At 36.3% G+C, this 17,901-nt stretch overlaps 2 protein-coding genes across 2 annotated transcripts; one reads left to right on the top strand and one right to left on the bottom strand.

The window, feature by feature from the left end:
- Nucleotides 1-1,279: 1,279 nt before the first annotated feature.
- Nucleotides 1,280-17,897, bottom strand: LOC128158484 (myotubularin-related protein 14-like). Its single transcript, XM_052821349.1, has 18 exons — nucleotides 17,692-17,897; nucleotides 17,422-17,478; nucleotides 15,191-15,300; nucleotides 12,296-12,404; nucleotides 12,133-12,208; nucleotides 11,394-11,556; nucleotides 11,200-11,273; nucleotides 10,440-10,510; nucleotides 4,220-4,297; nucleotides 3,981-4,044; nucleotides 3,501-3,663; nucleotides 3,349-3,385; nucleotides 3,162-3,229; nucleotides 2,889-2,947; nucleotides 2,593-2,722; nucleotides 2,254-2,427; nucleotides 1,931-2,032; nucleotides 1,280-1,823 (listed from the first exon to the last, which is right to left on the bottom strand). The coding sequence occupies exons 1-18, from the start codon at nucleotides 17,791-17,793 to the stop codon at nucleotides 1,634-1,636; spliced, it is 1,827 nt and encodes a 608-aa protein (XP_052677309.1). The 5' UTR covers nucleotides 17,794-17,897; the 3' UTR covers nucleotides 1,280-1,633.
- On the top strand, nucleotides 4,410-10,099 carry LOC128158483 (uncharacterized). The gene is made up of 2 exons (XM_052821348.1): nucleotides 4,410-5,479; nucleotides 7,678-10,099. Exons 1-2 carry the CDS (start codon nucleotides 4,663-4,665, stop codon nucleotides 8,718-8,720), a joined length of 1,860 nt encoding a protein of 619 aa, XP_052677308.1. The 5' UTR covers nucleotides 4,410-4,662; the 3' UTR covers nucleotides 8,721-10,099.
- Nucleotides 17,898-17,901: the final 4 nt, after the last annotated feature.

Genomic DNA, 17,901 nt, shown 5'->3' on the forward strand with positions numbered 1-17,901 from the left:
AAAGGTTTCTTTAAATCCACGTTGATTCCACCTCAATCCAAACTCTATTAAATTATTTTGTGTAATACATGTATATATTCCGGGAACCAGGTTTTTAAACGCAGATTGGTCAACAATCACGGTGTTGCCCTTGATGACAAATTAAAATTTTTTTTTTTAAAAGCAATAATTATTATAAAGAAATGCATTAGCCATTTTCCTACGTATTGACTTATTGAAAGACCCTTGTATCATTAACCTATTTTCAGGACTGTACTACTTAAGATCCAATAATCAATAAGAATAAGAACCGATAATCAAATTCAAAAGATAATGAAACGGTAGTATTGGATAGTGAAGGTTCAGTGCAGGTTTTAGTATGGATTCCGAGGAAGCCACTTGCATTTTCACACTTTCTCCTTCAGTGCGAAGATACGATGGCAAAGGGGCGATGATGTGATGGTCACTGAGCAATCCTATATAATGTGGTTCCTTCGCACTTGCTTCTTTTAACATATTTTGTCACATTAAACAAATTGTTATCATATTAAGCAGAATAAATATTTTCTATAGAATCGATGTTCCCTTCCTAATGTCCTCACCCGAAGGAAGTCCGGGGGAACTGATTTAATTGCTCACAACTGAAACTCTTTATATGCAAACATGTACAAGTTTGTATCAAACTGTTAAAATTCAAGAAATGGCGGAGAAAAAAAATGTTAATCTCTTTATATTTTTGTTTACAACCAAGTCTTTTGATTCAATATTGACCGGTAACCACTAACCGTTATATCCATACTTTTTATCCGAAGTTTATATTCACAGCAATCTAATAAAAATTAGACTTGTAATTCCGCTCCTCTACGATACGCTATACAAGCACATATCGAAAACCGGGGAGTGGATGGAAGTTCTAATTATATTCACAGTGACTTCAAATTTTCAATCGAAAGCTTAAAAACAAATAAGAAGAAACATTCGACTTTGGATGCTATTAAAAACGCAAGTTTTCTTCAAATCTTAGTGATTTAGATGAGGTTTTGCTTGTTGCTATTTAGCTCTCTGTGTAGTCGGCACTGGAAGCTCCTTGCATCTATAATTTTCTAGTGCTATTAATTCTATTTAAAAATTGGTACATTAAACACCATCCTCTTGTGGTAATCCTATTTCCAAAGTGTAACCAAGGGTATGTGATTGTTAATACAAGACCAAGTTTTAACTTGCTCTATGTCATTGTTCTACAACTTTCCTTAACTACAAATTTGTTGTGGTCTCATATTCACAGAACTATATTCATATACTGGCTAATGTAATAAATTTCTGTTTATTGTAAATTAGTCATGTAATCATTCATAACAAAAAGAATTTCAGTGACTATGAAAAACAAAATCTAGCATCTTTTCATAAAAACCATATATTCTTCATTAAAACAAAACTAAAAACCATCTATTCATATGAACAAAATGTCATGTATGGTGATGAAATAAAATGATATCACATATAGAAGTTATCACAAAAAATGTACATTCTCACTGGTTCAGACACGACTCACACACAGAAGCTGTGGACCCTCAACACACATAGCATCAGGAACAGCTCAGCTTACTAAAGTCTTTGACTCAAAATCTACAGCTCCCTAACTATCATACACTGGCTACACTTGAGTAGTCCTGCCACTTCTGATTCCCACTTTCTCAGCAAACTGGTCCAGAAAGTTAACAATTCCTCCACTGCCCCCTGCTTTCGTGGCAATCTTATTGACGTAAGCATTGTGGAAGATTCGCCGCACTGCATCCAACTTTGAATGTCTTGTAGTTTCAACATATTCTACTGCTTCTTGGCAGCTTTATGAAAGTAGATATTAGAGAATTTAAAATAGCATGCAATGATAGCCTTATGGCAGACAGCTTCAAAATAGTTTGTAAAATGTAGCAATCACTTTGTCTCTTACTAGCTCAGTTTTCCTGAACTGTTGCTGGAGTCTACGGAGTGTGGAGAATCATGGGAAGACACCAGACCGCGCAGGCTGCCACAGCTAGACACCACCTGCCAACTACAACAGACAACCACAGACTGGAATACTTGGAACAACCAGAACACAAGGCAATAACTAGGTACATGTTCACTCATTTCATTGATTTATATTACAGTAATTACATGTATATTACCAGTATACCAAATACATGTTACAAAATAGTAAGTGTATGGTATATTCTTAAAGATGTAACAGTACACAGTGGGAAGAAAAAGATCAAGCAGAAATGTAAAGTGTACCTGCCACAGCCAGGGGAGGCGGAGCGAGTGGCGTCCACCTTGCGGAGACTGTTGGGGACCGCCATTGGACTGGAGGAGGAGGGGCTCGAGTGGATGTTGTGGAGGGAGGAGACGTCCGAGGTCAGTCTGCTGGCCGCGGGGGAGTAGCGCGCCGATATACTGACGCTGGGGTTCCTATAATACAGCATTAATTACAGCATGTAACAGAGCAGAAAACAGTTACAGCATGGCTCACTTACAACAATACACTGGAGGGTAACAGATAAACATAGAGGCAGAAGTTGGTGTACAGTCACTTGGTAGTGATAATTGTAAATTATGCTTGATGTCCTCCCTTACCCATTAGAAAAATGTGCATCCTCTTCTGGATTGGTTGTGAAGAAGACAGGGGCATTCTCAAACCCACAGCTACCTAAACTACTAATACTCGTGTTACTGCCACGTATGCTAAATCGTCGATGGTCTGTATCTATAAAAACAGAGAGGAAGAAAACTGAACACGCTGTATTTCAAAACAATAAAACATCAAAGGTCACAGACTTCTGCACTGTGACATGTTAAGGTCCAAGACATCAACTTGTCAGATTTAACTTTACGACAGAAACAAGAAGAAAAGATTAACAGAGGGTACATACCTAACAGTATTCCATCCATATTGCACTCAGAGTCAGTTCTACTCACTTTTCTGACAGAACTAAAAGTGAAAGTACAAAAATAAACATCTTATGTAGCCCTTGTTTTGAACATCACATCAAAAACAAATCGGATCCATGATTCAAATTCATTGAAGTAAACCTTTGAACATTTTAAAGTTAACAAATTTCTAAGAATAAACCATCAAACCAAAAGAATATGTCTTATTGTAGGACTATGTTGAGTTAAGAATGTTTAGGATGAACACATCTTACCTGGAAGTTTTGACAGAAAATTCATCCGAGGTAATATAGGTCAGGAAATTAAAGCAGAAAAATAGAATCTGTAACCAAAAACATATCAAATTTCATAATACTACAGATTTTTAATGACAAGAACTTTTTTCCTTCTTAGGAAATAAAAATGATACAGATATTAATGTATAAAACTTTGCACTCATACCTCTTCCCCTTTGTTTACTCTGTCTGGCAGATTATGACTGGAATCAGACACAATAAATTAAATTTACAACATAACATACCATTCTAATTCTTATTCACATGTAAATCTGAATGAAACACTTACACAGTGAAAGGGAAGTAAGCCTGACTTACCCAAAGAGATACCAGTCATAGGCCAGTGTCAGGTACAAGATCTCTGTCGGGGAGAGGGAGGTGTGGGCGGCACCATCAGCCCACAGGGAGAGGCGAAGGAGAGAGATGAACATGGGGGTCCGGTCCCAGCCCGAGATACAGTGGATCAAGACTCCTGTGTCCCCTACAAATCGCCAACACACAAACATTGATACATCAACAGTCTCCATAAAACAACAAATATACTGTAGATTCCTAATAAAACGCAAAGAATTAATTTCCGCATAAAATCGCGAGAAGCAACCCTTGCGGATTTTTAATATTCGCTTCTATTTTTCAGACAGTTTTGAACTATATGAAATTATAACAAAAAAATTGGTGATCGCAATTTATTATTCTCGCAATTTGATACAAAACAGGGGAATCGCAGAATTAAGTACTCGCGTAAAATAAGGAATTTACAGTAGACGGAAAACATACTACATGTATAATATTATGTACCTTCTCTCAAGATGTGGAGAAACAACTTCATATAGTTCTGTGTTTGTTGAATAAGGTCCCAATTCTAAAGAGGAAAAAGAATATTACATGTATGGCTATTTCAAAGATGGTCTTCATGTATTTAATCAATTGACAAGTAATATAAAAATATTGTAGGAAAAGAAGGACACTATTTACCGGTAATTTACTTGTTCTTGACCTTTTCTAAGACTTTTTCTAATCATAAAGTGAAGACTTACCCTATATTTCTTCCAATCCACACCCAATTTGTTCAGTAAAGAATCCTCTGGAATGTCCAACTTCGCATCAACATAATCCTACGAAACAAAACAAAATTCCTTGGTCATTTAAAGCAATATGAGCTGCATTTTTTATGTTGAATTTTTTTTTTACTTAAATGTTCTTTTCTACTAAAATGACAAAAAAATCATGGTTTTTAATTTCTGTTAGTTGAAGCTTAAGTTTGTTTAAGCGTGGTTTATTTCTTAAGAATAGTGTTAATTCATATTCATCCATTATCAACCTTTATATTTTACTACAGCTTTGTACGTAATTATCATGTCTAAAATATTGCAACTGTATCTGCTATCAAGCACTACGAATTGATTACTTATGTAATGGGCAGATGGCCGGGATAAATGCCCCCTAGCCATCGGTCCAGTCACGTGACTTCTTATCTCGGATGGTTCTTGGACAGCTACAGCACCAGCTATTATCAATTCCTTACAATCTTGCGGATTTAATCTATTTGACAACCCATCGACGATTTTTATGTCTGGAAACTAATTCTCTGAATAATTATATTCAAGAAAACGTGAACATTTTGTGTAAAATTTACATTCTGTGTTCCGGAGATCGAACAATTTCTTGTGTAGTGAATCTTGTGACGATGGCACCAAAACGTTCAACGAAGAGACAAAAAACAACGGGTAATGCTCTGGATATGAGTAATTATCTTAATTGGCCGGCATCGACTCTGCGAGAAAAACTCACGGAAGCTAACATCAACGCCTCCCCGAGTTTTCCCCTCTCGGTACTTCGTAAACTTTACGCTGATAACATTATCGATTCCAACGCTGATTCCAGTTCCAGTTCGTTAAATCAACAAACTTCTGTTCAAGATACAGAGAACGTGCCCTCAAACAGTGTTATTTCGTCTGAAAGCATCAATTCCAATAACCTTGCGACTAGCAGCGACGCTCCGACCCGTGCGACTTCACCAAGTACGACCTGTCTAAACACAACCGGATCCGAATCTCCCATTGTTGTACAATCTCTGATGAATACTGTTCAAAGTCTTCAAACGATGGTCAGCAGTTTAGCAACTATGGTATCAGCGAAGGAATCCAATCCAACCGCCCAATACAGCCTTCAGAATTATTACCAATCGTCAGAGACGACTTGCTCACCTTCTACTTCGAGGAAATTCGGAACAAATCCCGAAGATCTACCCCAAATGGACCTCATTTCCCCTTCGTTAAGGAAAAACATAGTCGAAGGTAAGGATGTCAACCTCGCCTCTCTTCTCATTCCTTATTTCGAAGTTCGGCCATCTGAGAAAGAAAAAGAAAAAGATGACTACAGACTCAAACGAAATTTAACCATTTCTGAATTTCTGACATCTTTCGGCAAATACAAAAGGGTCATGAGCCATGCCTTTCCGAACCGACGAGAAGAATTAGACATGTACGAGGCAAACATAATAGACATATTTAACGTGTACGGCGATAGATTTTACGAATATCATAAGCTCTTCTCTCTGAAGAGTGCAAGTGCCCTCGCTATCCACAAGATCAAGGTTGACTGGTCAGCAAGAGACAGGGACCTTATACAACTCATTGCATCCAGAGCTCGATCCTGCAGCATATGTTCTGAAGTGTCCCATGATACGAAGTTCTGCCCCTCATTTCAGAAGTCCGAAGTCACTCCTTTCAATAATACAGATCGGCATGGCAGAAAAAGAACTTCATTCAATGGTCAAGAGATCTGCAACAATTTTAATTCTTCAAGACGCTGCAACCGTAGCAACTGTCCCTATCAACACGTTTGTACCCTATGCAAAGGCAAAGACCACTCAGCCGTCACATGCACCCAATCAAACAAAACCAAACCCAAAAACTCAACTCAGCCCTCCAGCACCCAAAAAGAAGATAAGTGACTATATGATTTAAAAGTGTCTCAATCTCTTATAAACTTTCAACAGTTAAAACTCGAACTTAAAAACCATGAAAACTCAGAATTTGTCTCCTATATCTTGGACGGATTCACATTCGGTTTTGATACAAAAGTCAAAAAGTTAAATCTCAAAATTCAAGAATGCAACAACTTATTATCTGCCCAACAGAACAAATCAGCAGTTGATGAACTTCTTTCTTCCGAAATCAAAAAAGGCTTCCTCTCCGGTCCATACCAGACAGCCCCTTTCCAACAGTATAGAGTTTCCCCTCTGGGAATAGCCGAAAGGAAATACTCAAAAAAGAAAAGACTCATCGTAGACCTCTCAGCTCCACACAACAATGACGCGCACCCAAGCATCAATGACTTAATAGATAAGGACGAATGCTCATTATCCTACGTCAGCATTGATGATGCCATCAAATGTATAAAGAAATTTGGAAAGGATGCATTGATGTGCAAAACGGACATATCCGACGCCTTCAAGCTCATTCCTATTCTACCATCTCAGTACCACCTGTTTTGTGTTAAATGGAGAAATCAATACTATTTCTATACTAGACTGGCTTTTGGGTGCCGTTCCAGCCCAAAAATTTTTGATCAGTTTTCTCAAGCAATTTGTTGGATTGCTGAAAATAACTATGGAATAGAGTGTATTCTTCATCTACTCGACGACTTTCTCACTATAGACTGTCCAGATTTCCCGGCAGATCGTACAATGGCTGTTCTTACCATGTTATTCAATAAGCTCAACGTTCCCCTTGCAAAAAACAAAACCATGGGTCCAGACACCGTCATGGAATACCTTGGAATTATCCTGGATTCACATCAGATGCAAGCACGTCTGCCTATGGACAAAATACTTAGAATATGGGAAATGCTCGAATCCTTCAGCAATAAGAAAAGTTGTACCAAACGCGAGCTATTGCAACTCCTAGGGCACCTTAACTTTGCGTCACGTGTTATAATACCAGGAAGATCTTTCGTTTCCTACTTACTGAGCCTTGCATCATCAGTCCGCGAATTACATCACCATGTTCATCTTAACGCTGAATGTCGAGAGGACATTCTTATGTGGAAGTTATTCTTAGAACAATGGAATGGAGTTTCCTTCTTCTACGACATTGAAAGGACACCCGCCGACAGCATGCAACTATACACAGACGCATCATCAACAGTTGGATTTGGTGGTTTCTTTCAAGGACAGTGGTTCTGCGACAAATGGTCAGAAGATTTACCAAAGGAAGAAGATAAAGAAATTTCCATGGCCTTCTGAGAATTGTATCCCATTGTGATCGCTTCACTCCTATGGGGTCACCTTTGGACATCTAAACGCATTTTGTTTTATTGTGACAACGAAGCCACAGTAAAAATCATACACAAAGGACGCTCAAAATCACTTTCTATTATGAAGTTAATGAGACAATTGACCTGGTGTTCTGCTAAATTCAATTTTTGCATCTATTCAAAACATCTTCCCGGAAAAACTAATCTCATAGCTGATGCTTTGTCTCGTTTTCAGATGGCCAAATTCAGATGCCTAGCTCCCACTGCAGACAGCCAATCTCAGCCCTGCCCTCCCATGGAGAAAGTTCTTTGGAAACTTCCAGTAGGATAAGTGCACTAATGTCAAGCTCAGTTTCATCTTCAACTCAAAGTGTCTACCATTCAGGACACCAGACATACACCAAGTTCACTCAAATGAACAATTATTCTCTAGTTGCCACTGAAGATACTCTCATGCATTTTGCGACCTACTGCCTCGATTCTTTGAACTTGTCTTATCACACCATAAAGTTATACCTGTGTGGAATTCGTTACTACCACTTATTACAAGGTATTCCTAACCCTTTCACCCTCGAAGACAAATTACCTAGATTGCAAATGCTTCTCAAGGGAATTAAACGACAACAAAAGCCTCACCGACCAAGCAGAAAACCCATCACCACCGAAATTTTAAACGATATGGTAAAATCACTTCAACAAGGAATTTTTACACATTATTCCGATATTCTGATGTCTACAGTGTGCGTAGTGGCGTTTTTTGGATTCCTCAGATGTGCGGAGTTCACCTGTAAATCATCATTTGACCCCGAATGCAACCTGTGTTTCAGTGATCTCGCTATGCATGATAACCATGCAGTTCTTACCTTGAAACAATCGAAAACCGATCCATTTCGTAAAGGAATCGACATCAAATTATTCCGTACCAAAAGTACAGTGTGTCCAATTCAACAATTGTCAACATATTTATCCATGAGGAATTCAACCTTTGCTTGCAAATCTAACGACCCATTGTTCATCATGGAAAACGGTAATGCTCTGACCAGATCTCGATTCCTTGAAATGCTCAAACAGCTCCTACATTGTGCGGGACATTCAGAAAGTGGTATTACCGGTCACTCCTTCCGTATAGGTGCTGCCACGTCCGCAGCCAAGGCACGCATCGAAGACCACCTCATCAAATCAATGGGTCGTTGGTCTTCAGACTCGTACTTAAGATACATCAGAACAGCCGATTCTACGATTCAACACGCCCAGCTATCCATGCTTCATTCGCAGTGACTTCGTTAACATGCAAACTTGAACTTAATTCCGAAACCCTTTGCGAAGTTTCATTTATTCTTTATTCTACTGCTAAAACTCACATCCATGTAAATAGATTCTATGCATATGTTGTTTACATGTACACATAACCATGTCTCTTATTATTCTTCATCGTTTCATTTAACTTTACAATATGTGCGTAATTCATGTGTTAACCTGTATTACCATGGCATAATTTCACACTTTATGGGGTACTCAGTCACTCATGCTTCATTCCCGAGTTTTGGCCCTAATATTTCATATTTTTCCCCATTAAGTATTCATTTGCTAATTGCAATATAATTACTTGTATCATTTTAATTGCTTGTACAATTCAGTCCGTCTCAGTATTCTCGTACTGACGAAGTTCTACCTCGTAGATCTTCCAACCTTTGTCACATGCCCTGCAGGGTTCAACAACTATCGTTGTGGCGATGTCACACACATCGGGTAGCTTCTACCACGTGGATGCTTCAACCCAGCAGGTTCTTCTTTCTTAAGTGAGTGACTGAGCCAGTTTTTACTCCAGTATGTGTTGATAAGCTTGTATATATATTATTTGTAGATTTGTAGATGTTTTCTATATAAAATGTTTCTTTCTTAAACTATATCTTTTTATTCTTGAGAAATAAATTGAAGCTTAAGTTTGTTTAAGCGTGGTTTATTTCTTAAGAATAGTGTTAATTCATATTCATCCATTATCAACCTTTATATTTTACTACAGCTTTGTACGTAATTATCATGTCTAAAATATTGCAACTGTATCTGCTATCAAGCACTACGAATTGATTACTTATGTAATGGGCAGATGGCCGGGATAAATGCCCCCTAGCCATCGGTCCAGTCACGTGACTTCTTATCTCGGATGGTTCTTGGACAGCTACAGCACCAGCTATCCACCACCATCCCCGCCACTCACCTTTATCTTACTTTGCCATGGTAATGCCAAAAAGAACCGGCTCAGTCAATTTATTTGCCCTAATATTTCATATTTTTCCCCATTAAGTATTCATTTGCTAATTGCAATATAATTACTTGTATCATTTTAATTGCTTGTACAATTCAGTCCGTCTCAGTATTCTCGTACTGACGAAGTTCTACCTCGTAGATCTTCCAACCTTTGTCACATGCCCTGCAGGGTTCAACAACTATCGTTGTGGCGATGTCACACACATCGGGTAGCTTCTACCACGTGGATGCTTCAACCCAGCAGGTTCTTCTTTCTTAAGTGAGTGACTGAGCCAGTTTTTACTCCAGTATGTGTTGATAAGCTTGTATATATATTATTTGTAGATTTGTAGATGTTTTCTATATAAAATGTTTCTTTCTTAAACTATATCTTTTTATTCTTGAGAAATAAACCATATTTTTGTGGAAAAGGCCGTTAAGAAGCCTTATTTGGAGCAAAATTGAATTATTGTCGTCCTGTACAAAAATTTATTTGCTATATATTCCTTAGAAGAGAAATATTTCCTTTGACAAAAATTAATGATGTTTTCAAATCGTATTTATCATAAAAGTTTGAGTTATATGCAGACTTATCATACTAGCAGGTTTTTGCAGCAAAATAAAATTCTAAAAAATACAGCTCATATTGCTTTAAGATGGTAAGGTAATAAATAAATAGGAAAACCATTAAACAAATGAATTGTAGCAAAGTCTTATAAATAAATGAATAATTTATTCAATGTCAAATACCTGACTCCAATCAAATTTCATTGTCTCTCCAAAATACGAGTTGTCCTTCCACTCCTTGAAGAACTCACACCCTGTAAGAAGTTGATAATTATGGTATGTCATCAAAAAGAATCAAACAGTTTACTACTAATAGTTTAATGAAATGGTATGATAAGAGACTACATCATGTTGTTTATTTAAACAATACAATGCTTTCTTTGGTGATTCATTTGGGATATGAAGGTTACGATATTGCAGAGAAAATACATAACCCGCGTTAGCGGGTTATGTAAAAATTTTTCTGCAATGATCGCTACCTTCATATCCCGACTGAATCACCAAAGAAAGCATTTTATTGTTTATATTAACATTTCTCTTTTAACAAATCAATAAATTGATTATGAAAAGTAAGTAAAAATCACTAAATTACTGTTAATGTACATAAGTACGTTAGCTAAAAGAAACAGCCAAATCGTCTCCTGTGAGACTTTGCGTCTGACATCATCATGATTATTTCGTGCAGTCCGTGATGTTTTGTAGGTCGCAGTAGGTTTTGACCAATCAATAAACAGGGCATGTCAATAAATAGAGCGTGTCAATTTCTTCTCAAGTTTCAGCCGCTGTATATTTCGACCAATCGATAAACAGGGCATGTAGATTTCAGTCTGGCTGTTTCTATAAAGCTATGAATTAACTATAAGTTTTCGTAAGAAATAGAGGGAATAATACTTGGTAGATGTAAATATAGTGTAGTGTAAGCAAATAAGATCATTCTGTGTACCTGGATAAGGGATAGACAAAATACAAAAATCAGCATAGCGGTTCTCCTTGTCCACTTTTTCTGAGGAAGTTATGCTATGAAAAAAAAAAGATTTTAAAAATCATTTCTTTTTAATATAATATCCCCCCCCACACATAATCTTCCTGAATATCACATTACTTATACATAGTCAAAGAAAGATATTTCTAACTTACTTCATCCCAAACTTGACTTTCTTTTTCTCCACCATCAAATCACAGATATATTTGATAGTGAGCGACTTTAACAATTTGATGTCATGTCCGCGGAATCGGTCATGCGTGTCTGGGTTCGAGCCCCCTCCACGGTCAGCCACCTCTTCCTGTGGCCTGTCAGGGGCTGCAATAAACAGTCAACCTACCGCGTTAATTAAAAACAGACCCAAGCAATCTACCTGAGGGGATGTAACAACCTTATTTCAAATTGACTTCACAGTCACACCTTATTACTATTCAAAACTTTAACAAAAAGAACATGAATACATGTAGCATGTTTAGAGATCAATGATTCATGTAGGAATGACAGACAAAACTAAATTTCTGTATATGTCTAGCTAATGTATAAAAATTCATTTAAAAAAAAAAAAGATTAAAAAGTGCCTTCCTAAGAGATCTTTGTAAGAATGGCAGACCATAATGAGGCACCGTGAATTCAACTGTGGCACAGGCAAACTTTACCTGGGTGCAACATGAGTTTACTATGGGACTTGCCTAAAGAAAAAAAGCTGCATACTGACGTAGAAAACTAAACTATTGAACCCAAAGACACTATTAACCTTTTAAAATTTTGAGAAATTGATATCAATTTTGGAGGGTTCATGTGTAAGACTTCGTAGTATTCTTACACATCTACCAAAGCTGCTTATCTGAATATGTACATGTACAATGTACAAAAATTTATACAGTAGACAATTACGTGAGAAGAGGAAATCTAGGCCAGTGCGTCCCAACATTTCAGCTCCACTGGCTAGGGTAGCTGAGCGGCACACATGCTGAAAAAAACCCAACAAAAACACTATTAGCATCACGTAAAATTAAAATTTTATAAAATCTACAGGTAAATGGCCCAATTCTGTTACCTTGCCTTCGAACAGAATAACTGGAACTGGAAATCGAGAACGGCATCTGGCATACCGAGCCTGCTTAATCAGGTCCCGCATTTTAGGCACATCATACATGCTCTGTACACTGAGGAACAAAACAGAGACTTGTTTAGTTTAGTGTTTAAGGCATACAAGTTAACCTCAAGTGGTGAAAAAGAGCTAGATTTAGAACCCAAAACAGGTAGCACTGTGCACAGCCTTTTTTGTGTAAGACACTGCCCTTACACCATTTTAAAGTTATACTGGACAAAAAATTACACTGATTTACACAAGAAAAGGGAACTAACTTTTGTAAATATAAAAGTCATTTATAAATGTTGTAACATATTTTAATGAAAAGATATTTTCTAAGCACTGTATTTGGACATTAGGATCTTTGACACGAGTGCCATTATAGAAAATATTTGAAAGTTCAAACAGAAGAAAAGATTTCTGGTCATGGTTGTCTTGAAATCGTTTACAGCTTGGGAGACTGAGCTAGATAATTAACAGAGATTCAAAAGACATACTGTAACAGTAGATACACAGTCAGTATACTGTTACAGTATATACCTGCCTTTAAGTAAGATTTTTGGGAGTAAAAAAATCGAGCAAAAAGTGGGGGTCCGAATTATAGGCATAACTTAGTTACAGTCAGGAAATTTTTCTATAACAGAGAAGAAGTGCTTTCATCATTCAGCCACAAGGCCTCTTCAAATTTGATGTTAATTGCACTTAAACACAATTAATATGTACCCTTATATCTGAAGTAGGGAGAATGTTTACCATCTCTCTTTGCATTATATCTATCTACTTGGAATTATTCATTCATTTCCTTTTCGTGTTTGTACATCCTTTTACGTGTGTTAAATATATATGGGCAGTTTACAAAATACATCCAATATTTCCCGGTGTCGACTGGGATGCAGTCTGTAATTGTATCCTTCCTTAATCACATCTGTCGATCTTCACTGATTAGTAGAATGTCTCATTGCCATCATTAAAAGTTAATTTGAAAAATTATAGACCACCAATCAACCACTCCCATATTTAATGTTATCTTAAAGTGCACATGTAATTACAATCAGTAGTTTTCCTTTTTGAAATTGGCAATACCATTCTCTCTATGTTAAAAGTCCATAACTAAAGAGTTCTATTCGAGACATTTTATTGCTTTATTAATGATCATAACAGAAAACAAAAGCAAAGACCCATGGGACTTACTGGTCACAATAGTATAGTACAGACTTATTTCATTGACTATGTTTTTCGGATAGAAAGATGTTTAATATGTTGGGTATATCTGAACAATATTTCCAGATACTATAGTAAGTTGGGGGTTGTGAGTGGTATGATAACCCTCTGGGGCACTGTCCAGCACGTTATTAAATTGGTCATTGGTCATTATACATGAATTTATGTAATTTAAAGTAGAGTATTTTATGTAATATGGAAAAAGAAGTGAGGTAGTGGGGGGATGGTAAATTATAGCCTCACTTTGTAAATAGTTGTCCTATACTTAAAATTAATCAAATCAAAGTTCCTTCAAATAAACCAAGAGCATATGCAGGGAAACATTTTAGGATTATAAATGCATATTCATGTACTAAACAATCTAAAGGCCCTCCCACTGCATCAGTCAGTACCGGTAGTCTATGGACCAGTATATATGCTCATTCTAATCACGCAACCTAATCTTACATTTTAGATACCCAGTGGGGAAGAAACGTAAAAGGAGGAAATAAACCAGTGGGGGTCTGCACTTATCTCAAGAATGACCATGGAAAAATCACATTCCCAGTATCAAAGAGCCATGATAGTGATTAATACCTGACTATATAATGCAATACAAAACAAATCTTTCTGCTAGCTAGTAAACATTCATTTGCACATATAAGACATAGAATGGGATCTAATTTTGACAATGGGTTATATCTGACATTTTTAAGGAAGGGCATTTCATATGGGAAACAGCTGTATATTTCCTTTAGGAGTGGACAAACCAGCATCAAGATACAGACTAAGAAGGAAATGAATTCACTTGATTTTCTTTACATGTGTATATTAATTTCTATATACAGATTGACTGGGAGGGTTTTGTTAAATATCAATGGACAATAAGTTTTGTTTTTTTTTTGGGGGGTTGGGGGGGGGGGGGGTCACTGATTATGCAGTGGGGAGCTACACTGATATTTCATTTAGGGGGAGAGGGGGGGGGAGGCTCAATTGCATGCAAGAGGAAGAATTTTGTAGGCATGTTACCATGGTCGTAAATTCTAACGGGATATGCAACTATTGCAAGCCAAGCAGAAATCACACCGTACATGATATGGTGGGTCAATTTCAACTTCCTATATCTATTATGTTACTAAATTTATCGAAATAAAACCTATTTTAAAATTATTCTAGAATTGTTATTTTAGCTTTATATCCTTGAAGAGATAATAATAATGATGGAGTTCTTAAAATCCACAGACCCATTTTTGCCCCATTTTTGAGATTACGTAAAAATCAATCATTGATTTCTTTATATCTAAATTATTTTGCAATATATAAGTAAAAATTCATTCAAAAACAATTCTATTAACAAGAGGAAATCAAAACAAAAAAAAACGACAAAATAATTTACCATGTTTACTTAGATTGAACGGAGTTCTAAAAACTTGTCAAGGCTAATTGCGTGATATTTTGGGAGGTAGAGTAATTATGGCGAATGTAGAAGTTGTCGATACCTTTAGTGATCATGCCTCTCTAGATCTTCCATCTAACTTATGCTTTATAAAACAGTTCTAGTAGTACACAAAACAAATGAAGTGGACTAATCAATAGAGTAAGAGAAGATGCATGACTGCTTGTGAATGTATGATCCAAAAAACAGTTCTATACACCTACTCATCATATCTTTTTCTGTTGTTTCTTTCTTCCTCCGACAGCTGGTACTCCAGGAAAACCACTTTACTTGGATAATGTCCACAGAGCTCTCCACTAAAGTTCTTGATCACCTGATGTAAACAAAAAAATATTGAGATTTAATATACTGACCACTTAATTATTTTGTCCCTATAATCTATTCAATGAAAGCACTGTAGTTAATCCAAATTTTTAATTTTCATTATGAATTAAATTTAACTGTTAAGTAATTCAACATTTTCAATTACTGGTACAAACTGATATCTTGATTTGAATTGATCTATCAACATATACCAAATAATCTAAAATCTTACATCGGTTTTATTTTTGAAGTCTCTCAGAACTAAGAACACCTCACACAATTTTCATCTCATGATCTGGGTTACTTTCGTGTTGTTTACAATGAAAATTTCATTTATAGCGATACACATACAAGATATTAAACCTGACAAGCTAGTTCAAAGGAGAAATTTTGGGAAATTTCCTTCTACTGGTGTGCAACCAGCGCTCAACGAGTATCATTTCTCGCCACTGCACTATTACGTCTCTTTTCATATGTAATTTTATGTGCTGATAAAATGACTTAACAATGCATTGGCAAGAAATGGTACTCAGCGAGAACTGGTCGCAAACCAGTATAATGGAGTATATAGGAAAAAAATTCAGTTTTAACATCAAGGTATTTATAAAAATTGAGGAAGTTAGGAAAATGAGCTGCATAAATATCTTTAATCTGATATTCCTCTGACTTTAACCCCCCCCCCCCCCCCCATTTTATATTCTCCCCCGCTGGTAAAAGCGGGGGTTAGAGTCAGAGGAATCTCGGATTAAAATATCTTCAGACTATATATTTTGACACTTACAATACTATGCAACCGAAGGATATCATTCATGCAGGGTTGGAAATTCACCAAAAATAGCAGCCAGCCACAGGGCTGGCTACTTTAAAAAGTTACCTGCCCTGCCCAAAATCTGCCAGTCCTGATAAAAATGTTCATTATTATGAATGAACTTTACATAAAGCCTAATATTTACATCTGTAACACAGGCCACTCGAAATCTTTAACTTTTACAGTATTTGAAACCATATCTAAACTTAAACCAAAGAATGCTTATTATTAAGTTTAACAAAGATTGACAATAATATGATATCAAATATTGAAAGGGATTAAATTAAAACAACTGTAAATAAATGTGATAAAAATTTATTTATATGGTCAGATGCACTCCTTTTAACTGCTAATTGTGTTCTGGTCTCACAACACTATTTTTCTGTACGTTCAAAAAATGGTCAAAGCAAAATAATTCCAGATTTCTTGTTTGTTTTGAGGGGTTTTCCGCCAGTGACAGGGCTCTATTTTCAATGAGATAAAAACGGTTAAAATGCATAATTTTTCCGCTTTTGTAAAAATACGAGGTAACTTGATATTCTTATGCCACTTACTTGCACAGGGGGTTAAAAAGCTTGTACTTGATTTTCAACCACGAGTAACTTCGATGTCTCCGAGTAAACTCTTGTGTCTTTGTGTTTATTTGCTACTAAATCTTTTATGAATCATTGTTTTAAAAGTTGTAAAGGGAGATTTCGCCAGAAGATTGTTTAAAATCAACTACCCACATCTAAATATGCGTAATTTTGGTCAGAATATATCGTAAAAATAATAGTGGTGTATACAACCTATCCACCCTCGACATTGTTAACAATAGAGCTTCCCATGTGTTTCATAACTTATCAGCCATTCAAATTCTACTTTCCATCCCGGAACTGTACATCGGCGTCTTTTGTTTTGGGTGTATACTTTTTTTTTTCTTAGCGTCAATCAAGGAACGCTTTTTGGTAATCGACAAACTCAAAAACATGCGCATCATCTAGCATGTTGCTTCTATTGCAATAGTGCCGAACAAAATTGTATTGCGAACACTTCAGACCAATGAGCGAATCGATTACAACTTGTAGAGCTTACCTAATTCTCAACGAAACCTAACAACCGACAATTGTCTATACTTTTTTGTGAATGAGGTAAATAACTTAAAAATAAAAATTGTCGGTTTTAAACTAAGAACTGGCAATTAAAATTAGCCCGACCGCTGGGCTGTCTTTTGAAGTTTTGTCCCCGCCCGCCTGAGAAACAGACCGTCTCGGGCGGTCGGGCGGGCTCTTATTTCCAACCCTGATTCATGTAGCACAAATAAAGAATATTTATTTTTCTTACCGAATATCTATAATCTTTTGAAAATAATACAAGACATCTCTCCATGATGAATTCACCCTGTAAAGGTAATACAAATTATTTAAATTAATGTGTACTGATGATTAAAATATGTTCAAGAAAGTAAAAAGGTAAATGCCTAAAACTTTGTCACAAGAGACAAAATGTTCTTTGATAATTTTCATAGCACTTATATCCGTGTAAAAGTTTTACAGTGAGATTAATCGGAAATGTTTTCAGACAGTAAACACAATATTATAAACATTAAGTTACCTCGATGTCTCCATCTTTGACTTTATGTGCAGTTTTCACACAATGTTCCAACAAATTGTGTATATCCTCTGGTTTTACTTCATCTGAAGACGTCAGACTCATTATTAAGTGACTTTTAACCACATAAAATATCTAAGTAAGCGTTTCTGATATTGACATCTCCTCCATGTTTCAACGATCACACGATTGTTAACTGGTGGCACACACGTA

Source organism: Crassostrea angulata, chromosome 8 (genome assembly GCF_025612915.1).
Source record: "Crassostrea angulata isolate pt1a10 chromosome 8, ASM2561291v2, whole genome shotgun sequence".
Lineage (NCBI taxonomy): Eukaryota > Metazoa > Mollusca > Bivalvia > Ostreida > Ostreidae > Magallana > Magallana angulata.

Coding starts and splice junctions, on each gene's coding strand:
- LOC128158483 (XM_052821348.1), top strand. CDS start 4,663: ATGGTTCTTGGACAGCTACAGCACCAGCTATTATCAATTCCTTACAAT. Junction 5,480..7,677: donor AAGGAAAAACATAGTCGAAG/GTAAGGATGTCA, acceptor TCTCGTTTTCAG/ATGGCCAAATTCAGATGCCT.
- LOC128158484 (XM_052821349.1), bottom strand. CDS start 17,793: ATGAGTCTGACGTCTTCAGATGAAGTAAAACCAGAGGATATACACAAT. Junction 12,209..12,295: donor TTATTCTGTTCGAAGGCAAG/GTAACAGAATTG, acceptor GGTTTTTTTCAG/CATGTGTGCCGCTCAGCTAC. Junction 1,824..1,930: donor AGTTCAGGAAAACTGAGCTA/GTAAGAGACAAA, acceptor ACTTTCATAAAG/CTGCCAAGAAGCAGTAGAAT.